General features: G+C 46.5%; 1 protein-coding gene and 1 long non-coding RNA gene across 2 annotated transcripts in view; one reads left to right on the top strand and one right to left on the bottom strand.

Moving 5' to 3' along the window:
• Positions 1-5,946: 5,946 nt before the first annotated feature.
• Positions 5,947-8,043, top strand: LOC102993764 (40S ribosomal protein S3-like). The gene is given in 2 exon segments (XM_055086794.1): positions 5,947-7,417; positions 7,419-8,043. Coding segments are annotated over 2 exon segments (786 nt in total). The 5' UTR covers positions 5,947-7,183; the 3' UTR covers positions 7,971-8,043.
• Positions 8,044-16,739: 8,696 nt separating this feature from the next.
• The window catches only part of LOC114486771 (uncharacterized), a 29,490-nt gene continuing 21,189 nt past the window's right edge, over positions 16,740-25,040 (bottom strand). The window contains exon 3 of the long non-coding RNA XR_003681062.1: positions 16,740-16,903. This is a non-coding gene — a long non-coding RNA (uncharacterized lncRNA). The remainder of the gene's footprint in view (positions 16,904-25,040) is intronic.

Here is a 25,040-nt window from a genome sequence, read left to right as displayed (position 1 = left end):
CTATAACATTTATTAAACAGCCTTTTAAAAAAAAATCACTACCTGAATTACTCAACCATCAAAAAGAATGAAATAGGGCTTCCCTGGTGGCGCAGTGGTTGAGAGTCCGCCTGCCGATGCAGGAGACACAGGTTCATGCCCCGGTCTGGGAAGATCCCACATGCCGCGGAGTGGCTGGGCCCGTGAGCCATGGCCGCTGAGCCTCGCGTCCGGAGCCTGTGCACCGCAACGGGAGAGGCCACAACAGTGAGAGGTCCGCAAAAAAAAAAAAATTATAAAAAAGAATGAAATAGGCCTTCCCTGGTGGCGCAGTGGTTGAGAGTCCGCCTGCCGATGCAGGAGACACGGGTTCATGCCCCGGTCTGGGAAGATCCCACATGCCGCGGAGTGGCTGGGCCCGTGAGCCATGGCCGCTGAGCCTCGCGTCCGGAGCCCATGTTCCGCAATGGGAGAGGCCACAACAGTAAGAGGCCCACATAACGCAAAAAAAAAAAAAAAAAAAAAAAAGACTTAAATAATTCCATTTGCAGCAACATGGATGGACCTAGAGATTATCATCCTAAGCGAAGTAAATAAGAGCACAGGAACGAAGACCCAACACAGCCAAAAATAAATAAACAAATAAATAAATAAATAAAATACAACACAAATCAACATATCTATGAAACATAGACTCACAGAAATAGAAAACAGACTTGTGATTGCCGAGGGGGAGGGGGAGTGGGGGAGGGAAGGATTGGGAGTTTGGGATTACCAGAGGCAAACTTTTATGTATGCCATGGATGAACAACAAAGTCCTATTGTATAGCACAGAGAACTATATTCAATATCCTGCAACAAACCATGATGGAAAAGAATATGAAACAGAATATATATGTATGACTGAGTCACTTTGCTATACAGCAGAAATTAACACAACATTGTAAATCAACTATACTTCAATAAAATTTTTTTTTAAAAGAGAGAAATGCAAATGCAAAACAACAACAAAAATCGCTATCTGAAAATATCTACCAACAACTAAGATAGCCTATCCTAAGCCACCCAGGTATCATCGGTATCCTATTCCTCCCTAATGTTTGGAGGAAACACCCTTTCTGTTTTACAGTGGGTCCATTCTATTTTCTTATAAATTCTTCAATAAAGACTCATTTTTAAGTGAAACCTCAAATAATAAAAAACACCTTATTCCTTGAACAAGTAATTCCACCTTTAGGAATTTATCCTACAGGTATATACTAGTGCCAGTACACCAAGAAGCCAAATATATACACAATTTTATACCACAAACACAAATATTTATTATAACATTTGCTTATAATAACTATATAACATATATTATATATAAAATACATACACAGGCTTCCCTGGTAGCGCAGTGGTTGGGAGTCCGCCTGCAGATGCAGGGGACAATGGTTCCTGCCCCGGTTTGGGAGGATCCCGCATGCCGTGGAGCGGCTGGGCCTGTGCGTCCGGAGCCTGCGCTCCGCAATGGGAGAGGTAACAACAGTGAGAGGCCCGTGTACCGCAAAAAAAATAAATAAATAAAATAAAGTTCTATTTCTAGACCTGAATAGATTACAGTTGTATTAATGAATATAATTATTCATTAAACTGTACTTTTTTGTTATACACACTTTTCTACACAGTTGGCCCTCTGTATCTGCGGGTTCCACAACCTTGTATTCAACCAACAGCAAATCGAAAATATTTGGAAAAAAAATTCCAAAGAGTTCCAAAAAGCAAAGCTTGAATGGCAACCATTTACACAGCATTTACAATGTGTTAGGTACTATAAGTAATCTATGTGCACCACAACTACTAAGCCTGTGCTCTAGAGCTCGTGAGCCACAACTACTGAGCCCGTGTGCCACAACTACTGAAGCCCGCGCAGCTATAGCCCATGCTCCGCCACAAGAGAAGCTACAGCAATGAGAAGCCCATGCACCACAACGAAGAGTAGCCCCCGCTCTCCACAACTAGAGGAAGCATACATGAAGCAACGAAGACCCAACACAGCCAAAAATAAATAAAATAAATAAATTTATTTTTTAAAAAAAGTAATCTAGAGATGATTTAAAGTATTCAGAGGATGTGCGTAGGTTATATGCAAATACTATGCCATTTTATCTAAGGGACTTGAGCATCCACATTATTTTGGTATGAGGAGGTCCTGGAACTACTGAGAGATGACTACACACAGTAAAAAATGAAAGTTATCTTTGGGTGATGTCTGCCCCACGGCTTTTAGGAGAAAATAACCTATTTCTTAACTCGTTGAGCAGGAAAGCCACACTTCTAGATGCTTCCAACAACCATCCAGCTACCACTGAGAACATGTTTTGTTCCAGCTCCAGGGCAGGATCCACAGCTGTGAATAGTCCCATGGGTTCCAGGCCAACCTCACCAAGGGCCCCTTCTCCAGCCTTTATTAGTCATGGATGGTCCTCTGCAGAAGCCAGAGGACTACCTGAATGTAGGACAGCCTTCTGCCTTCAGCTTCTGGAAGACTCCCCAAAGGTGGACCTCACTCAGCCCCTCGTCTGACAGCTCCCATAATGCCAGCAAGCCCACCCCCCCACTGCCCACTCCCCACTTGGGAACTCCAACCACCAGCTGCATCCCACCCCTCAGCTCGGGAACTCCGGTCAGCACCCCACTGATGCTGCTATCTTAAAGCCATGGGGAAGTGAAGGCTGGCTCCTGCTCAGAAAAAAAGGCTGGGGACCTCTGAATTACATCTAGTCATGGGATGTACAGGAGAGCATTGTAACTCTGGAACTTCAAACAGCCAGCCCTCAAAGTGACAATGGAGGGAAAATGAGCCCAGCAAGAGGGAGTGTAGGAAGCAAAAGCAGCAGTGAACAGAAGGGAAAGAAAAAGGGAAGAAAGCTGTTAACAGAGAAAGTGAGTTGGGGAGATTAAAGAATAGGTTAGAGCAGGGAGAGAGAGAAAAGGGAGGAACTCTGCCCCCCTGCCAACTTGACAGGACACACTAGAAAGGGACAGTCTATCCCTCCCAACAAGCCTGACAAGGCCACTTCCCAGGCCAGGTCCCTCATCAGCACAGCCCCTGAAAGACAGGCTCTGCCTGCCCACTCCCAGAGCATTAGACTAGGCTTTGTGGGAAAATTGAAATCTTGACGGCTTAGAAAAAGGTCCCTACAGCTTCATATGCTGGCAATTTAACTAAGCACTCCTGATTCCTGCCATCTACCAGACCAGCCCTGGCTTTGCTCCACCATTAAAACACGCTCTCCTGACCCTCTGCGGGAGCGGCAGCTCAATCAGCACCGCAGGGCGGCTTTAAAGGACAAGAGTGAATTTCACTGAACACCAGCAAGTACCAGTCACACCTGCCATGTGAGCACCCTAAGGACCAGACATCCCAGGGCAGCTCACTCCCCCCCCTTTCATTTTCACAGAATTTTTTAAAGGAATAGACATTATGGACAAAAGGTTAGAAAAAACACATGCTAGATGATAACTTCAGAGTTCTGTCATTAGTAACATCCACCAAGAGCAACTGTATATATGGAAGACAAGGGGCCCAAAGTAGTATGGAGTACTGATAAATTAAAAACAAAAACAAGAAAACAAACTGCATCCACCCTGAACAAAAACCTGAGTTTTCCAAGAGCGCACCTGCACAGAAAGAACAACAGAACACAGCATCAATAAAGTCACATCCCTGGTGGAGGGCCTAGAATTTAATGTAGTATACAGGCTCACCACCACTTGGGCCTCCTTTTGGCAAACCTCATATCAAAACACCAGTGGTTTCAACTGACTGCATATATTTCTTTTTAGTTCCTAGATTTTTCACTCTGCTGTTTTCCTGGTGTCATTTAGCCATGCAGAGTTTCAGGAGATGGGATTCAAGGGGCCCTCTCTGAAGTCCTGCCTACCCCCAAACCATTCCTACCACCTGTTTACTGCCACCTGAAAAAATTAACAGAGTGAGTCACATCTTTGGATGAAGGCAGTATTTTTCCAACTGGAGTATGTGGAACAATTTGGGGAATGTGGACAGACAACTTAATTTTAATAGCTATGCATTTTAATATTTGCTTTCTATTTGTGGCAGGTGATAGTAGTTTCCAATTTAAGCCAATCATAGTTTCCCTTTCAAATAACTTTCAGAGTTTTTAAAAAATGGCATAATTTAAAGAAAAATGTTAAATAATAGTACTGATGGCAAAGAGATAAGACAAAAATCATGCAGGTGGAACACATATTAAGTGTGATAAACAGATAAAGCATCCAGCTCCAAGCCCGTAGAATGCAACTACCCCTCGCTGGAGTTCTGCCACCATCACACATCAAATATCACCAAGATTTAGTTCAGCAAAGTCAGCAGAACCAGAGGACGCAGAAATTGGATCAGAGATTGGTGAATCACACCAGCCTTTAGAGAGGGTGTTGCCGAAGAAAGACTCGGGGTGGGGGAAGGGGGGACACGGGGTCTGGGGTCTCTGGGAAGCTAGGGGGCAGCAGAAAAGCAGTAAGTATAGGCTTAACGACAAGGACTCATGAGATAGGCACGTTCCTACAGAAGTCCCCCTCTTCACACATACTGTCCCCAAATGATCCTGCCCGAGGTCCCAATACTGAAAGCTGACCGGTGAAGTACTGAGAGCAGAAGTCTAGCACCACTTCCCAGGTCCTCCTCTTCCCAAATACCTTTGCAATTCAATTGTTCCCCACCCCTACCTTTCTTTGAACACTGGCCACGAGGCCAGATAGATTTCAGTCGTGATTTATTTTCTGGGCCAATTCTCTTGAGACTAACTAATGATTCTTTAACACAAATCAGAGAACTGAGGAAAGGCATCTGTGAATAAGGCATTACTCTCCAATAAGTAAATTCAGGTAGATCAAACCCTCCTCTCACCATGATTACCAAGACTCCCTTAAATCATTTACACGCATCACAACAATAAACTGAATATCACGATAAAGAGAGTCACACAAATTTTTTGGTTTCTCAGTGCAGATGAAAGTTATGTTTTCACTATACTGTAGTCTATTGAGGGTACAATAGCATTATGTCTAAAAAAATAATGTACACACCGTAATTTAAAAATACTTCACCGCTGTGGGACTTCCCTGGTGGTCCAGGGGTTAAGACTCCGCACTCCCAACGCAGGGGGTGCAGGTTGGATCCCTGGTCAGGGAACTAGATCCCACATGCATGCTGTAGCTAAGAACCGGCACAGCCAAATAAATAAATAAAATAAATATTAAAAAAAAAAACTTTATCGCTGAAAAATGCTAACAAACTTCTGAGCCTTCAGCGAGTTGTAATCTTTTTTGCTGGTAGAGGTTTGATGTATTGTGAGAATTACCAAAATGTGACACAGAGAAACAAAGTGAACAAATGCTGTTGGAAAAATGATGCCGATAGACACAGGGTTGCCACAAACCTGTGTTGTGGCAGTAAAAATCGCAGTATCTGCAAGGCCCAATAGATCAAAGTACAATAAAACGAGGTACACCTTTAATCAAAAGGTTCAGAAAAATATAAACCATCCTTTGTTTTTGGCAAAGCCATACCAGACTTGCTACCCACAGACACTGGATTCAAACCATTTATCTCCCTTGCTTTTTTTTTTTTTGGCTGCATTGGGTCTTCATTGCTGCTTGCAGGCTTTCTCTAGTTACAGAGACTGGGGGGCTACTCTTCGTTGTGGTGCGCAGGCTTCTCATTGTGGTTGCTTCTCTTGTTGCAGAGCACAAGACTAGGCTCGCAGGCTCTAGAGCGCAGGCTCAGTAGCTGTGGTGCATGGGCTTAGTTGTTCCGCAGCATGTGGGATCTTCCCGGCCCAGGGATCGAACCCATGTCCCCTGCATCAGCAGGCAGATTCTTAACCACCGCGCCACGAGGGAACTCCCTCCCTTGCTTTACAAGTGAGGGCCCATCCAGTTTCCTAGCTCTGGTTTTGAGGCCTAAACCAGTACTAATATTCCATATATGTCTCCTAAAAACTACAAAAGAAGTCATTCTAAGCTCACTGCCTTTTGAAGAGCCCTTTGTATACAGTGCCCAAAATGGTGTGAACCTTTTTGGCCAGAGCCTGGAGGGTCAACTCATGCCCAATCCCCTTGCTTCTAAACTGCTGTGTTTTAATTGCTGACTCCAATTTTACAGCCAAGCCAGTTAGTAGGGCTGGTCAAGCGTGAGGAGCTTGGAGGCCTAGAACACAACACTCAATTCAGCCTGAGAAAAACAGGAAGCCTCTCCTGTCAGAACTTCCCTGTGAGAACTATGCCTAGACAACAACTGTCACAAGTCCGAGAGATGGATGTTGTAGTTCTGTAGTTCCCTGGGCACACCAGCAAGCACCTGAATCTCTATCTGATGGAGGACTGGCAGAGTGGCTCAGGAGAATGGAATTTTAAAAGTGACTATTTCACTCCTCATTCAATTTAGTGAGCATTATTGCCCACTTCAGTCTCTGAAGTGCTTAGTAAATAACTCCTTTAGGGTTGAAAGGATGTTGTTGGGTCCAAAGCCCAAGAAGCTGCAAGGTTTACTCCAGGCACTCTAAACCAGATGGATAAAGTGTGAAACAGCCTGAACTTATTTACATATGAAATGCAAACATGCACTTACCCTCAGGCCTCCAGATCTGATTATTAGCTTATTGGTAACCAAGCCCAAATACACCAGGAAACAAAAACAAAAAAGCCTTAGGGTGCTGAATGAGGCTTTTACAAAAAAAATTTAGAACGTCCACCTCTTTTTTTATTTCACTGCACCTCAAAAAAATACCAATCATCCAAAAATTAAAATATTCTGCTTTGGAGGAGCTCAAATTTCATAAAAGCCTCCCAATAATATTCCTTCAGAACCTCTGTGAAGGACTTCGCTGGTGATACAGTGGTTAAGAATCCTCCTGCCAATGCAGGAGACAAGGGTTCGAGCCCTGGGCTGGGAAAATCCCACATGCCGCGGAGCAACTAAGCCCGTGTGCCACAACTAGTGAGCCTGCGCTCTAGGGCCCGTGAGCCACAATTACTGAAGCCCGTGCGCCTAGAGCCCGTGCTCCGCAACAAGAGAAGCCACCACTATGAGAAGCCCGCACACCACAACAGAGTAACCCCCACACACCCTGCTCTTCACAAGAGCAAGCCCACGCGCAGCAACGAAAACCCAACAGAGCCAAAAATAAATAAATTTATGAAAAAAAAAAACCTCTGTGAAGCCTTTCCTTTCGGCGGAGTGCGGTGGCAAGATGGCCGTGCAGATTTCCAGAAGAGGAAGTTTGTCACTGACAGCATATTCAAAGCTGAACTGAATGAGTTTCTCACTCGGGAGCTGGCTGAAGATGGGTACTCTGGAGTTGAGGTCCGAGTTACACCAACCAGGACAGAAATCATTATCTTGGCCACCAGGACACAGAATGTTCTTGGTGCGGAAGGGCCGATGGATCCAGGAATTGACTGCTGTGCTTCAGAAGAGATTTGGCTTCCCTGAGGGCAGTGAAGAGCTTTATGCCGAAAAGTTGGCCATAAGCGGTCTGTGCGCCATTGCCCAGGCAGAGTCTCTGCATTACAAACCCCTAGGAGGCCTCGTTGTGTGGAGGACCTGCTATGGTGTGCTGTGGTTCATCATGGAGAGTGGGGCCGAAGGCTGCGAGGTCGTGGTGCATGGGAAACTCCGAGGACAGAGGGCTAAATCCATGAAGTTTGTGGATGGCCTAATGATCCACAGTGGGGACCCTGTTAACTACTATGTTAATACCACCATGCGCCACATGCTGCTCAGACAGGGTGTATTGGGCATCAAGGTAAAGATCATGCTGCCTTGGGACCCACCTGGTAAGAATGGCCCTAAGAAGCCCCTGCCTGATCACGTGAGCATTGTGGAACCCAAAGATGAAATACTGCCCACCACCCCCATCTCCAAGCAGAAGGGTGGGAAGCCAGAGCCACCTGCCGTGCCCCAGCCAGTACCCACAGCATAATAGGGTCTCCTTGGCTGCTGGATCTGCAGTCTGGATGTTGCTCTATAAAGACCTTTAATAAAATCTTTTTAAAGAAAAGGGAAAAAAAAAGAACCTCTGTGAAGGGGGCACTGCCCATTACCCCGTTTCAAGGTTGAGGACTGTTTCCATCCAAGAAAGGAGGGCCTGCCCTTGGGTGACAAAGGTGCAGGCCTAGAACGCTCCGTGGGGGTCTCTGGCTCATACCCTAGCCCTGCCTCTCACCTGGGCCCAGTTCCCCTTAAGGGAGGGTATTTCTGTTTTTCAACAGAACATCCAGGCCTGGTGTTTATCATCACTTGTATTGAGGGAAACACTATCTTTTTTTCCTAACATTGAAGTCTTAAATTCTCTACCAATGGGAACATTTGTGGGGGCAGCCGGGGTGAATGAAAGCAGAAAATTTCCCAAAACTCTCGGCCTGCTTAACTGCCCTGACAGCACATAGTTACAGTGTCTGGGGGAGGGGGAGCGGACTGTTTCCAAAGGAAGCTTGATTAGTTGGCTGTTCCAAATAATTCCAAAGACCGTTTAGAAAATGGTTAACAGTTTTTTAAAAATGTGGCCCAGAAATCTAATTTCCAGCGATTCTTAATATTATGGGGCTCCTGGAGAACCCCGTAAAAAACTCTATCATGACAAGCCCAGCCAATGAATAGGTACACGGGGCAGCGGGGTGGGGGAGGGGGACTCCTCAGGTAAGTAGAAATATGTGGTAAACACACATTGCTCAATGCTCAAATGACCTGTCTTAAGACATCTTTTACAGAGAATGATGTTGCTGATCTGACTGGGAAGCTCGCGCTCCCCAGCTGCCAGCACTCTGGATTTGTCCTCCCTTGAGTGCTGTGCTGGTTTCTCCGTTTAATGCACAAACCAGCTGCAGCCACCTTGCCAAGTTCTCAGCAATTCCCTCAACTGCCTTTTACTGTACAGGATTCCTGGAGTCCAATTCTGTTTTCTGGAGTCAAACAAATACAAAACAAATTGGTGAGAAGTTTCAGCTATTTCACTTCCTCCCAGAAAACAGAAGTTTGTGAAAGGTTCAATCTAAAAAGGACAACTGTCCTTTTTTTTTTTTTTTTTGTCACAGGATCAGTAAATTTCAGAGCTGGAAAAAACCCCATATATCACCAAATCATTCCTCTTCAAAAATCAAAATATCTTCTTCCTACTTCTCAAGAATTTAAGACAAAATGGCCAATTAACACTTAAGCAGCCTTACCTAAGAAGCCCACAAACTGAGGGTAGCAGGTAGGAAAGAGGAACTCTGTTCTACAATTAACAAAGAGCAGGGGACTCCTTTCAGCTTCCCCCAATGCCCCCATTCATGTTTGGGGCACTGATTATCCTTCAATAACTTCCCTGCCATTAAATCTCCTACCACTCGCTCAGGGTTGGGTTTCACCCTGGGGATAAGAGGTGTTTGTAGAACACTCTGAAATTTCTAAAGGGTAAGTGCTGTGGACAACACAACCTCAGTGCATATCAAGGGGAGCAAAGCCCTCAGAGAGTCATTAACTCACCCGGCCAAATGAGAAGAGAAAATGAGCCGCAGCTGCGTGCTTCCTTTCCCGCATAAGAAGGAATTTTTTTAAAAATCTGCTAACAATGGCCGAGGTAATTGGCACTTGGCTGCCTGTTCCCACATTCTTGTCTGCTACAAAGATTTCAGAGGCAGGGTTCACAGAATCCCAACGGACCAGAGTTCTAGGCGTTGTCACCTCTTTTCCAGGCTGTCACAACAGCCTCCTCGGTGTCTCCCCATCCCAGTGTTCCCCTACCCTAACCCAGCCGACGCTTCAATGGCTCCCCACAGTACACAAACCCTCAGCTGAGCGCTCAAAGAGTTCTTCCCAACCTGCCCTAACCTAAATCGCCAAACTTCCCCTCCGCCCCCAAAACCGCCCTAGCACCCGGTCCAGTAAGTCACCGAATCGTCTTTCCCTTACCTCCAGCGCGAGGCTCAAGGTCTCCTTCTCCAGAGTTCCCCTTTCCCTCCCTCTACGCGTCCAACGCCCACAGCTGCCGGAGATTAGCCGCCCCCCCTCAGGGCTCCGCTCAGATTTCACTTCCTCCAACAGGTCTATTCAGATCCCGATACACAGTTCTCAACAGTCAGGATTCCTTTCCCCCCGCAACACCTTTCCTGAACACTCCCGGCCCCTGCTCCCACCCGCGGGGCTCCCAAGCGCTCTCCCGCCCCCAGCCGGCCCGGCTCAGAGCACGGAGTGGATCCCCGGCAGCGCCCTAGAAATCGCAGCCCAAGGCGAAGAGATGCAGAAGCCTCTCGCAGATGTCCCCCGAGACCGGGTGTGGCGAGCCCAGCTCTCAGTCAGCCGACTCCTCGCAACTCGGAGCCCCTTAGTCCACTGCCCAGAGGACGGGCGGGCGGCGCTGGATCTTCCCAGCCTCCGCCAGCGGCGCAGCGACGGGACCCGGAGGAGCAGCCGCGATGAGCCGGGGTGGGCATCGGGCCGGCTGCAACCGCTCCCCAGCTCCCGGCCTCTCTCCCAGCCCGTGCGCGCTCCTCGGCCGGAGCCGGCCCATCCCGCCCCGGGGCCCTTCGCTCTTCCGGGGCCCTTTGGGGAGCTCGGGGGTGCGCAAAACCCCGGAAGGGCCCTGCCCGCGCCTCACCCCCTCCCTGGTCTCAGCTTGGCCGGGTCCGGCTCCGCCGCACCTTACCTCTCTTCTCTTCGAACCTGCTAGGCACTGCTTGGGCCCGGACCCGCTGGGATCAGACGAGACCGCACAAGTCGGCGCACCTGCCAAGGAGCGAGTGAGGAGCCTGGGCGCGCCTGACGTCACAACCGGCCCGAGCGCCGCAAGCTCGGAGTCACCTGATCACCTTGGCAACCCGCACGGGGCGGGGCGAGGCGGTGGGCGGTGTCACAGCAAGAGCCCAGTTCCCTGCAGCTGGGCCTGGAAGCGCCTCCTGGAGCGCTCTCGGGCTGTTGGCGACGCGGAGACTCGAGGTCCGTTTCTGGCCGGGCTGCTCAGGCCTCCGAGTTGGGATGGATACCTGAGACTCCAACAGGCACTCCCCTCAAGTTAGATCAGTGCTCCGAGACTCCAGACGTTATCCCCTCGCCGCCAGTGCAAGTGCCTGGCTGGCAAGGGCCTGTGTCCCCACCGTACCCGGTTCAGTGCGTGGCACGCAGGGTTCGCTTGTGGGCTGCTCCTCTCCGTGTCTTCTGGGTTTAGACCCAACTAGGTTCGAGGGTTTGCTCCGCGAGCTGTACCTGAGAGGACTGGGGCTGAGGCTGATAACTGGATTACTCCCTGGCAACTTTCCCCATAAGCCTCTCAACAAGTAGTGCAGCCTTTGCTGGAGAAAGTAATAAGACTTCATTCATTCAGGAGAGGGGAGGAGACGGGCTGTAGCCCAGGCCCAGACCTCCTGTCCTGAAGGCCTCCTTCTATTCCAACAGAAAGAGAAAGCACTGAAACACTCCCAGAGCAAAGCCTAGAACAAGCCTGGAAGTCCTACTTGAAAAGCTTTTTTGTTTTTCAGATTAGATATCGATTTTCTCTTCAATTTCCTCCCCTTTCTCACTATAATCGTATGCCTGCACCTCTATGACTTTCCAGTTGCCAGACATAGACCATCAGCTTCAAAATGAAAATCTAACGCTCCATGGAGGTCCTGGTTTGAAAGCCACTGCTTATTTCATCCCTTCACTTTCTGAGTTCCATTTAAGTTTTACTCTTCTAGTCCCTGCACCACTATGGAGGTTTCATGTATGTCGTCCTTCCCTCTCAGCCTGTGGGATTTTAAACCAAAAAGTTATTTTATAAATAACTTGTAGTGAGCACATTTTGGTGCCTGGTAATGAGCAATGCCAGGCTGCTTGAGGCATGATCCTTGAAGATCAGGACTTTATCGGTGGTGCACCTCATATCCAAGTACCACCTGTACTGTTTACTTAATAGTTTCATTTTAAGTGACACTTCTTTATTTTTATGCATTTATTTAAAAAAAAAAACTAGCGGGACTTCTCTGGCAGGCCAGTGGTTGAGACTTCGCCTTCCAATGCAGGGGATATAGGTTTGAGCCCCGGTTGGGGAGCAATGATCCCACAGGCCCCGTGGCCAAAAAACCAAAATATAAAACAGAAGCAATAGTGTAACAAATTCAACAAAGACTTTAAAAATGGTCCACATCAAAAAAAAATCTAAAAAAAAAAAAGAAATTAGCATACAAACGGGAATAAAAGACAGTTGTGAAAGATAAAGTAGAGTCATGACTCCAGTCAGAGTTGTACTAATAGGAGAGAAGAGATTTAAAACATGAGCCCAGGTCCCAAAGGGCAGAGATTCGGAGGCAGGAAGATGGTGGGAGCAGGGCAGGGGCAGCCACACCTGAGGTGGCAGATCTGAGGAGGGGAACTCCAACTGCAGGTTAGGGACAGGTTGGGGAAGAGTTGGGCTAGAATGAGGTTTGAGGGAGGCAGTGGAGGGGAGAAGTGCTAGGAGCAGAGAGAATGGAGAAGGGATCTAGAGAAAGGAGAAGGAGCAGTGGTTTGGGGAGAGGCTGCTGAAAGGAAACATGTACTAATAGCATTAAGAGAAGGGAGGCTGAGAGGCTACAAAAGTGAGAACTGCAGAGAAAGAGGAGCAGGTGAGAAGAACCTGATGTAGGCCCGAGGGGAAAGCACAGGGCCTCTGAGGCTCTACTGTGGGCAGGGCAAGGTGAGGGTGAGGGCGAAGGCGGAGATAACTGCCCCGGCAAGGGAGCGAGGCTGGAGAGGGCAGCTGGGACATATGGGGTCATGCTGGGGGAGAAGAGATGAAAGAACAGTGTTTTCAGTAAGGTCCTTGGCCACTCCCCTTTTACTCAGCTGCTTGGGTATGACGGGGCATAACCACCAAAGGAAAAACAGAACGTTCCCCTCCTCCATCCCTACCACCCCCTTGAGGAAGGAGCGCTATCATATGAGTACAAACTCAAGGGAGACACGGCCAGGGAGCACATCCCACATGACTCTTTTCTAGGATTTGACCTCAAGTCCCAGGAGTAAGCAGCCAGCCAGATGTAGAAGTCACTGGAGTTTCTTCACAAGTTTCCATTCCCAGAAATAAAGAAAAATGTCTGTGTGGAAGGTCCTGACAAAGCATATTTTTTGTGAAAGTCCATTAGCCACTGGAACTGCAATGGATTTGCAACATTTGTGAACTCAGGAGAACCATCCAAGGATTGTGGAGGCAGCATGATGCAGGGGTTGGGAATTTGTGCTCTGAGGTTTATTCATTTTGTGAAATCAGACAAGTTACCCACCTTCCTTGAGCCTCAGTCTTATCTGTAAAATGGGTATAATACCTACCTCAGGAGACTGTCATCAACTTGAGGTGAATTCTAGGTCAAAGGAAGAACCCAGATTCACAGTTTTTCAGAAGGCCATTTAAAAAATCATTGTAGGGCTTCCCTGGTGGCACAGTGGTTAAGAATCCGCCTGCCAATGCAGGGAACATGGGTTCGAGCCGTGGTCCAGGAAGATCCCACATGCCGCAGAGCAGCTAATCCCGTGTGCCATAACTACTGAGCCTGTGCTCTAGAGCCCGCAAGCCACAGCTACTGAGCCCAAGTGCCACACTACTGAAGCCCGTGCGCCTAGAGCCCATGCTCCACAACAAGAGAAGCCACTTCAAGAAGAAGCCCGCGCACCGCAACAAAGAGGAGCCCCAGCTCACTGCAACTAGAGAAAGCCTGAGCGCAGCAACGAAGACCCAACACAGCCAAAAATATAAATAAATTAATTTTTTTAAAAATCGTTGTATTTTCATTGGACCCCATTTGTTCAGTCACCAACTGGGTGAAAGAATGTTTCTTGGATGCCTGATGTACACGCCACACTGGGATAGATATGAAAGGAGCAAGTTCTCTGACTCGGTCCTCCAGACATCACACTCCTGATAGGACAGTGAGACAGGATGAGAGCTCACAAAGCCCCTGTGAAATTGAGTGCTAAACTATGTCATGCCCTTCTCTGCCCTCAGCATTCATGGAGAGGGATGCCATGCCAGCTGCATTGGCTGAAGTGGGATGTATAAAAGAAAGGGTCTGGAACAAAGCCTGAAATTTGGAGGATTTGGAGAAGTGGTGAGAGAAGAGAGCATTCTTGGTTATATCATCTGGATGACATGAGCACCTGGGGCAGGGGCTCAGTAAATATTTACTGAATGAATAAATGAATGAATGAATGATTGAACAAATAAGCAAAGGCAATAACACTCGAGAATGGTGGGCATAGCCATAAGATCAGCCTAAGTGGACTGTGGAAATTAGACAGTTGTGAGAAATAAGGTAGAGACACAGCAGATTGTAGAGGAGCTTTCGAGACAGCAAAATCTTCTGGTAGGAACATGGGGTCTGGATGGAGTGACAGGGTCGAACTCCATCACTTATTGGCCACATGACCTTGAGTAAGTTATTTAACCTCTCTGTGCGTTAGCTTCCTTATCTGGAAAAAAATAGGGATAACATTGTTATCTACTTTACAGTGTTTTTATTTCCCACCCTCATCCCCACCCGCAGTGTATCTATAGTGTTATTTTGAGGATTAACTAAGATAATGCATATGAAACCTAAATGTGGTGTTTGGTACATAGTAAGTACTCCAAACTATTCACTTTTCTTTATTATTAGTATTAGTTTTATTAAGGCCTGAGAAGAGTATAGATTTAATACAAAAATTATAGGAAACCACTGAAGCTCCTCAGAATGGGAAATGGGAATGGGATGCAGTGTTTTGTAAAGAATCATTTAGCAGCAGAATTCAACCTGGTCAGAAGGGAGAGTAGGGGCAAAGGTACAGCCCCAAAGGGTAAGGAAGGGCTGACCAAGGACTAGAAACCACCCCTCCTGAAAAAGAGAAAGACTGCGCCCCCTTGCTCACACGTGTGTGGTGGTCAGAGCCTGGCAGGCAGAGGCGCTCAGTAACCCTGTTAAATGAACATCCCTACATGCTGCACAAGTCAAACAATGACTTTCTGGAGCTCTCAGGCTCAATAGCAAACACTGTGGAATTCCCCTAAGAACAGAGTTTTAAAGCACTGGAGAAATCCACTAAGACTTGGCCTCTGGCTTATTTCAATGTCTTCCCCCCATGGAAGCAGACAAATGAACACATGTGAAAGGAAAGCCAGTGAGTGTGGCCAGCACATGCACAAAACCCAGAAAAGAATGACCAGATTCTTTTTTTGTGTGAGGATATTAAAGAAAGGAGAAAAAAATTTCACTTCTACTGTTCACTAGCTCACTGCTCTGCCTGGTTCTAATGGAATTTGAGGTTCATGTGAAGGAGAAAGAGGCATGAGTTTGCTTCTGGTCATGGTTCAAGGTTTTAGGTTTCACCTGAGCAATGAGTCTCACAGTTTTATGCCTCTTTTTCTGATTTACATTTTCGAATTCCAATTTGCTAGTCAGGAGTGTCTCCATTGCAAGTGACTAAAATGCTGTTCAAATCAGTTTAAGAAAGAGGGAGAGAGAATTTATTAGCTCTTGAAATCAGGAGTCCAGAGGCAAATCTGAACTTCAGGCATAGCTGGATCCAGGCACTCAAACAGTATCACCAGGAGTCTCCTCTCTTGCTCTCTCAGCTCTCTTTTCTCTGCATTCTCAGTCAGTCCCTCTGAGAGTGTCAGAATTACATTCTCATAGCAAAAAGTTCCCAGCAGACAAAAGGCTTTCTCTTTCCCAACAGTACTAAGAAAAGCTCCAGACTGGAGTCTGACTGTTTGCATCGGCTTTGGGTAACTTGCTTTCCTCTGAATGTGTGTTTGCAGCCAGGGGATGTGACATCTTGGCTAGTTCCATGCTGTCCTCTGGAGCCTGGGAGGAAGGTTAGCCGCCCCCCCAAACCCCACAGTTTAAAATTTGGAAGGAACAGCTTCCCCAGGAAAATAGAAGCTTAGTTACCAGCACTAGGAAGAACGGATGCCTAGCAAACAAAAAACACAGCTGACCCCTACAGGCCACCAATACCAAAACCACAAGCTTATTGAAGAGTCCCGTAGGCACATGTAACATAATATTCCAATATTATTCCAGTAGGATAGCTTTGAATCCACTTGGGAGCCAACTCACCTTCCGTATTTCCAGGAAAGTTGCATCCACTGGGGTGCAAACTCCAGCACTCAGAGGTTGTCTTGCTGAGATCATGGCATAGAACCCACCATTGGTTTTACCTAAGTGCACTCTCCTCTCTGGAAGTATTACTTCTGAAGAAAGTGCTTCAGGGAGCACTTCATGCTTTAAATGTGTTTGTACAGCACCTTGAGTTCTCAAGAGGCATCACATAAAGCCGTGCAATTTTAATTGTGACTTTTTGAAGCACTGATTCCTGAAGTGGCCTGGCATTCGTATAATGATCTTAGAAACCCAGCCCTGGAGGAAAACACATTTTTCTCCTAGGCTGTGATTCAACTGAGTATGAAGTTCCCATCAACTCAAGAATCTCCCTACTTTTTGATATTTTGAAAATAAGAAAAAAAAATCAGCACATATAAATTTGAAATACTCAGCCCATATGTCCATTTGCATTTATATTTATACAATGGACTAATGATGATTTAGCACATGACATATGAAGAATAAGAACTCAGGGAAACATTAAATCCACATATTCAGTCAGCACGTTTACTAAGTACCAACCGCCAACCATGTGCCAGGGACTGTACTAAGCTCTAGAGATGTAGGAATAAGCAAAACAGATTTTCAAAATCCTTGCTTATATCAAACTTACATTTCAGTAGGTGTGTCCATTTGTATACAGTGTTGGGTCTCCCCTGCGTCATTGACAGGAATTAGTCATAATCACCAATAAACATACAGGGCAAATTCTCCGTGAGTGCTTCCTCTAAGGCGAGGCTTCTGGCCAGTGCTCTGCATGCATTGTCTCATTATTCTCTTCTTCCTAGGGATTAAAAACAGGCTTCAGAGAGATGTAGACACCTGTTCAAGGGGCCCTAGGAGGTAAGGGGTGGGCCAAGACTGAAACTCGTTTCTCCATATCTGCCTTTTAACTTGTACCCTTTCTTAGGGTGTGGAAGGGGGATGGTGGGGAGTGGTGGGGTTATGGCAAACTGGAGAGCAAACTCTGTGCAAAGGGAGCCACTATCTGGCCACCTGGCCTAGGGGAATGTGGCCCAGTGCGGCCAAGTTTTCTGATTTTTTCAAGAGAAGCTGGCAAACAGGATTTTGATGTGAAAACCAATTTTAAAAACACTGTGAAAGCCAATCAAAATCTGTCTGAGCATCATTCAGGCCACAGTTCTGCCCCTCCATGAAATAGCACCCCCCAAAACTAAATGTGGGTAGAAAAATGCAAATACAACTCTGGTTCTTGCACAAAGTAGTTGTCAGGTTGATTTGATAAGGCTAAGGCAAACAGGTGCCCCTGTTTACCAATAAGGCAAAGTCCTTAATGAAAGGTAACTGAGGGAGCAGCTGAAGCATGTCAACCCCCTACCATGGAGGAGGTTGCATTGAGCCATCTTAGGCTGGGTTGACAGGCCACACTTATCGGAAAGGGAAAATTTAACTTCAGGGCGGGCTTCTTGTTGCATCTGAGGTCCTAATAATGATTATTATGCTGTCAGCACACAAGATGTAGTTCAAAATAATTCTCCTCCTAAAAGTCACATTCTGCTCGCTTCCTGGCCCTTCCTTGCCTCTCCCCCTCTGCCCCAGGCCTCCCACGCTCAGCAAGCCTTTCCTCTTACCCACCCCATTTGCCAGGGGATGGCAGCCACAGGACAGACGGTGGTCTCATCACTGGGGTGGTCTGAGACTGGAACAGAGTTGGTTGCCTATAGATGGCAGTGCCTCTTCCTGTCCTGGCCTTTGGAGGGAGGGAGGGGGCATAGGAGAGCTTCCACATTTAAAAAACATTTGCACCATCAATAGACTGAAACTCTACAAGACAGTAGTTTTACTTAAAATGCGTAAAGGAATTCCCATCTTCTGGATCTTAGCAAGATCAGAAAACCTCTGTTTACTACAAGAATTGTTTCAGAAAGGAAAGTGAAATCTGGCACATGAAAAATCCCCTTTCTACCCGCTCTCAAGATAGTAACTTTGCAGACATATGCCATGTGTATTCCATCACAGCAAAACAATGCTGTCGTGCACTGGGGACAGATTTGCTGCTGCTGCTGAGGCTGCTGCTGCCACCGCCGCCTCCACCACCTCCTTCTGTTGCTTGGATAAAGCTGAGGCATGTGGCACTGCTGTGAGATTCTTAGAAGATGGGCAATTGTTCCTGGCTGGGACCCGACAAGTCGGTTTGTACCATGAGGCTCTAAATCCTAGCTCCTCGGGCCCTGGGAGCCTTTTCTTTGGAAAACACACATGGTAAGGACTATAGACACTTTCTGAAAGGGATAGGACAAGGAAAACGTGTACTTTCGCCCATCCCTTGCTTGGACGATCATTTAAGACAGTGGTCCCCAACCTTTTTGGCACCAGGGACTGGTTTCATGGAAGACAATTTTTCCATGGACCGGGGGTGGGGTGGGGTGGGGGGGATGGTTTCGGGATGATTCAAGTACATTACATTTATTGTGCACTTTATTTCTATTATTATTACATTGTAATATATAATGAAATAATTATACAACTCACCATAATGCTGACAGGAGGCGGAGCTCAGGTGGTAACGTGAGCAATGGGGAGCGGCTGTAAATACAGATGAAGCTTCGCTTGCTCGTCTACCACTCACCTCCTGTTGTGTGGCCCGGTTCCTAACAGGCCACGGACTGAAACCCGTCCATGGCCCTGGGTTTGGGGACCCCTGATTTAAGAGGTGAAGTGACTTCTCCCACTCAGGGAAGCAGGGTAATGCTATGATTAGGAGTGTCCAGAGACCTGCATTCCAGCCCCAGTTCCCCTACATCCTCATCTTGGAGCCCAGAACATTTTACTAAATGTTTTTGGGACTCAGTTTTCTCATCTGTTAAGTGGAAATAATAATAGGCCCAGGCACATAGAGATGTCGCAAGGGTAAATTGATGCACACAAAAGCTGCTCTCTTTGCACAGAGCACTTCTCCAGGTCACCGAAGCCTCCATGTATCCCCACCATGGCTACCCTCCATCCACACCCTCGGAGAGGGAACAAGTTAAAAGGTATCTGCTTCATCTTGGCCCTACCACTAATTCCTGTGGCTCCTTGGTCAGGTGATCAGGAGTTACACATGATGACCAGGGCCACTCTAGTGCAATTCTTTTTTTTTTTTTAATTTTATTGAAGTATAGTTGATTTATAATATTGTGTTTAATTTCTGCTCTACAGCAAAGTGACTCAGTTATACATATATATATTCTTTTCCATTATGGCTTATCATAGGATATTGAATACAGTCCCCTGTGCTATACAGTAGAACCTTGCTGTTTCTCTCTAGTGCAACTCTTTAGCTGAAGCAGGGGAGACCTTTGCACCCATTACCCCCAGAGCCTTATTTTGGACACCACCTTTGCCGAATTTCTGGCTGCTTTGGTCACAGCCCAGATGAGAGTGTGCCTGTTGTCCACCTCCTGCTCCAGGCCCCTCCCTGGAGAGGCCAAATTGACAGCTCTGTAGGTGTGGAGTCCACCTGCCTCAGAGTGGGAGGGGCACTGTGTACACATGCAGTTTTCTGGGCTCCATCCTAGACCCACTGCTTCCGAATCACTGGGGCCAGGGCCTAGGAATCTTCAAGTAAGAAGCCCTCTGAGGGAGCAGAGCCCATAAAAGTTAGCATTTATGGCCCTCTGGTGCCTCAAACTCTGTCGATGTTTTCCTCAACCTGTCTCTCCTTGTGTGCCCGGCTTAACTGGACCACCGTCCTGCAGGGAAGCCAGGCCTTCAAGCCAGAGACCTGAACTTCCCTGAGTTCGGGATAGTCCTGATTACCTCGTAGCAGAGTTTGGCCCTTCTCCCTGCCCCACCCGTCCTTGTTCAGGCCTTCCCCGTGATTTCACACCAGAACCAGCGGTCTTGCTCTCCATGTGCCCAATCTGGAGGTCTTGATCCCAAATATAAACTTGGCCTTAATACTCTCTTACTTAAAATTCTCTAGGGGTTTCCCATCCCCTGCAGGATCAAGTCTGATGAGGCGTTTATTTATGTATTTTGGCTGTACCTCACGGCATGTGGGATCTCAGTTCCCTGACCAGGGATCGAACCCTTTCCCCCTGCAGTGGAAATTCGGAGTCTTAACCAATGGGCCAGCAGGGAAGTCCTTGATGAGGCATTTAAAAGCCTTTCTCTTCAACCTCAGATCTCCTGCCACTACCCTAGAGGCAAAACTCCAACTAGACCTATGTTATGCTCAGGTCTTTGAATGTTCCATGGAGCTGCTCACCTCTGGGCTACTATAGACACAGCACCCTCCACTGGAACACCCTTTCTCCTCTGCTACTCTTCCTTCAAGTCTTGGCTGAAATGTCACCTCCTCTGGGAAGCCTTCCCAGATGTTCCCAGGTAGCGCTGACTACTCCCTCCTCTTTCCCTGTACACGTCCCCAAAATATCACCCATGACCCTGTATTTGCCTTTATTTGCTTATGTGTTTCTGCTCCACTAGACCCATGAGGGATTTGCATTTTATTCATTTCAAATTCCACACCTTTATTGGGGCTGATAAGGTCGTATGTGATCTGGCTTCCGCCCAACTCTCCACCCTGTCTCATACCACTCTCTGACCTACCCACTTCACCTAGTCACAATGGCCTTCAGACTGTTCCCAAGATTATCAAACTCCTTCCTGTTCTGGTCTTTGTTCCCGCATTGACCTTTTTCTGGAATGGCCTCCCCTAGATCTTTGCATGGCTGTCTCCCTCTTGACATTCAAATCTCTGCTCAAATGTTACCTCCTCAAGAATCACTTGGCCAACCAATCAAAAGTAATCTTCCTTCCCCCCATTCTCTCTTACATACCATATTTTCTTCCCTTCATAGAATTTATAGTTAATTCACTTTAAAAATCAGCCTTTGGGCCTTCCCTGGTGGCGCAGTGGTTGAGAGTCTGCCTGCCAATGCAGGGAACACGGGTTCGTGCCCTGGTCCGGGAAGATCCCACATGCCACGGAGCGGCTGGGCCCGTGAGCCATGGCCGCTGGGCCTGCACGTCCGGAGCCTGTGCTCCACAATGGGAGAGGCCACAACAGTGAGAGGTCCGTGTACCGGGAAAAAAAAAAAATCAGCCTTATTGAGGTATAATTTGCATACAATAGAATGCACATGTTTAAGGTGTACAGTTATGTGAGTTTTGACAAATACCCAAGTATCCACCACTCTACAAAAGATATAGAATATTTCCATAATCTGTACAATTTTCCTGAGTCCTCTTTCCAGTCAATATCCTCCCTCCCCATGGCCAGCCCCCATCAATCTCAGCTCAGTTTTCTGTTCCCATAGCTTCATTTTGCTTGTTCTAGAACTTCATTTAAATGTAATCATCCAGGGATTTCCCTGGTGGTCTAGTGGTTAGAATCTGGCACTTTCACTGCTGTGGCCTGGGTTCAATCTCTGGCCAGGGAACTGAGATCCCACAAGCCATGCAGTGCAGACAAAAACAAAAAAAAAACAGTGTAAATATAATCATCCAGTATGTACTCTCCTGTCTGGCCTCTTTCACTCAGCATAATGTTCTGGAGGTCCATTCATGTTGTAGCATTTATCAGCATTTGTTTCTTTTTATTACTGAGTAGTAAACTATTGTATGAATATACCACAATTTATCTATTTGCTTGTTGATGGACACCTGGGCCATTTCCAGTTTTGGGCTATTATAAATAATGCTGCTTTGACTTACAGACATAGAAAACAAACTTATAGGCTTCCCTGGTGGCACAGTGGTTACGAATCCGCCTGTCAATGCAGGGGACAAGGGTTCAAGCCCTGGTCCGGGAAGTTCCCACATGCTGCGGGGCAACGAAGCCCGTGCGCCACAGCTACTGAGCCTGCGCTCTAGAGCCTGCGAGCCACAACTACGGAAGCCTGCGTGCCACAACTATGGAAGCCCGCATGCCTAGAGCCCGTGCTCCACAATAAGAGAAGCCAACGCATTGAGATGCCCATGCACTGCAACGAAAAGTAGACCCCGCTCGCAGCAGCTAGAGAAAGCACGCACACAAGGAAGACCCAACGCAGCCAAAAATAAATAAATAAAATAAATAAATAAATAAATAAGAAAACAAACTTATGGTACCAAAGGGGAAAGGGGTGGCAGAGGAATAAATAAGGAGTTTGGGATTAGCAGATACAAACTACTATATACAAAAGAGATAAACAAAAAGGTCCTACTATATAGCACAGAGAACTATATTCAATACCTTGTAATAAACTATAATGGAAAAGAATCTGAAAAAGAATATCTCTATCTATCTATGAATCACTTTGCTATATACCAGAAACTAAGATGACACTGTAAATCAACTATACTTCAATTTTAAAAAATCTAAAATAAATAAATAAATAAATAAACCTGCTACGACAATTCATGACAAGCCTTTGTGTGGACATACATTTTCTTTTTTCTTTTCTTTTGTGTGTGTGTGTGTGTGTGTGTGTGTGTGTGTGTGTGTGTGTATTGCTAGTAATTACCTTATTCACTTAATAAATATTTATTATGTACCAGGCCCCTGGGAACAGGAGTAGGGGCGTGGGGAGAGGGGGACTGGAAAGAAGGAAAGCAGGACAATGGTGTGTTGCGGAGTTGGTCACCACGTGGGCAAGTGGGGCTCAATCCGGCAGGGAGGACCTGCTGAGGAGCAACACGTAGGGCACCTCAGAACTGTCCACTGAGCATCAGAGAAGCGAGTGTATATCTGTGGGTCCAGGGTTGCCCCAGTAGGGTTAAGTTCCTCACACTTCCAGGCCACAGTGCTTGAGTCCAGACACAAGCCTGGGCAGAAGGCAAGACTTGTGGGGAGCAGCTAACCCAGGGGGCTTTTACCTGCCCCAAAACTGGTTGCCATGGCGATGGCTGAGTAAAAGGTGGGCCAGGATGGGAGGAGGGTCACAAGAGGTCTCCGATACACATTCATTCAACAAATATTTATTGAGTGTCTCCTATGTGCCAAGCACTGTGTTAAGCACTGGAAACAGTCATCAAAAAGCCAATCCCGGGCTTCCCTGGTGGCGCAGCGGTTGCGCGTCCGCCTGCGGATGCAGGGGAACCAGGTTCACGCCCCGGTCTGGGAGGATCCCACATGCCGCGGAGCGGCTGGGCCCGTGAGCCATGGCCGCTGAGCCTGCGCGTCCGGAGCCTGTGCTCCGCAGCGGGAGAGCCCGCAGCAGAGGGAGGCCCGCGTACCACAAAAAAAAAAAAAAAAAAAAAAAAAGCCAATCCCTGTCCTTATGGGGGACACAGACAGTAAATAGTTCAGTAATTGATATAGTATTATATCAAGAAGAGATAAGTGCCTTGAAGAAAAATAAAACAGGGTAGGAGAATTGTGAGCTGAGTGGAGGGATGGGGCTCATTTGGACCATCAGGGTAGGCCTCTGAGAAGCTGATATTAGACAGAGAGTAAATGGAGCGAGAAACTGAGTCACCTGGATACCGAGGGTAAGAACATTCCAGCGGAACAAGCTTAGAATGTCAGAGAAACAACAGGGAGGTTGCTGCGGCTGGAGCCGAGTGAGACCCAGAGGTCAGGAGAGAGGGTCTGGCAGGCCTCAGAAATGACCTTGAATTTTATTCTGAGTGTGATGTGAAGCATATTTTAAGAAGGGTCGTGACACGGTCTTACTTACGGTTTAAGAGTTATGTAGGGTAGTATTACACATGTATTAGAATGGCTGACATTTTTATAAGAAAGTGATAATACCCAGTGCTGGCAGGAATGCAGAGCAACCGTAACTCTCATACAATGCTGGTGTGAATGCAAAATGGTAGAGACAGCTGGCAAAACAGTTTAGCCATTTCACATAAATTTACACTTACCATGCAACCCAACAATCCAACTCTTAGGTATTTACCCAAGTGAAGTGAAGCTTATGTTCTCACACAAACCTGTTGCACAGATGTTCACAGTAACTTGATTCATAATCACCAAACACTGGAAACAATTCAAATATCCTTCAACTGGTGAATGGCTAAACAGTGGCACATCCATGTAAGAATACTACTTAGCAATAGAAAAGAACAAACTACTGATCATACATGCAACAACCTGGAGGAAGCTCAAGAGCCTTACACTTAGTGAAAAAATTCAATCTCAAAAGGTTGCATACTGTATGATGTCATTTATACAACATTCTCAAAATGACAAAACTATGGAGATGGAGAACAGATTAGTGGTTTCCAGAGGTCAGGGAGGAGGACCAGGGAGGCATGAAGTAGGAGTGGGTGTCACTACAAAGAGGTAGCACTAGAGAGTTCTTCCTAGTGATGTTAACAGTTGTGATGTAACAGTTATCAATCTTTTTTAAAAATTTAATTTATTTATTTTTATACAGCAGGTTCTTATTAGTTATCTATTTTATACATATTAGTGTATACATGTCAATCCCAATCTCTCAATTCATCCCACCACCACCACCACCCCAACCTGCTTTCCTCCCTTGGTGTCCATACGTTTGTTCTCTACATCTCTGTCTCTATTTCTGCCCTGCAAACTGGTTCATATGTACCATTTTTCTAGATTCCACATATATGCATTAATATATATTTGTTTTCCTTAGATTTTCTGATGATGCCCATTCTAACCGGTGTGAGGTGATATCTCATTGCAGCTTTGATTTGTATTTCTCTAATAATTAGTGTTGTTGAGCAGCTTTTCATGTGCCTCTTGGCCATCTGTATGTCTTCTTTGGAGAAATGTCTATTTAGGTCTTCTGCCCATTTTTTGATTGGGTTGTTTGTTTCTTTAATATTGAGCTGCATGAGCTGTTTATATATTTTGGAAATTAATCCTTTGCCTGTTGATTCATTTGCAAATATTTTCTCCCATTCTGAGGGTTGTCTTTTTGTCTTGTTTATAGTTTCCTTTGCTGTGCGAAAGCTTTTAAGTTTCATTGGGTTCCATTTGTTTATTTTTGTTTTTATTTCCATTACTCTAGGAG

Source organism: Physeter macrocephalus, chromosome 8, assembly GCF_002837175.3.
Source record: "Physeter macrocephalus isolate SW-GA chromosome 8, ASM283717v5, whole genome shotgun sequence".
NCBI lineage: Eukaryota > Metazoa > Chordata > Mammalia > Artiodactyla > Physeteridae > Physeter > Physeter macrocephalus.
This window is presented reverse-complemented; position numbering and strand designations above follow the sequence as displayed.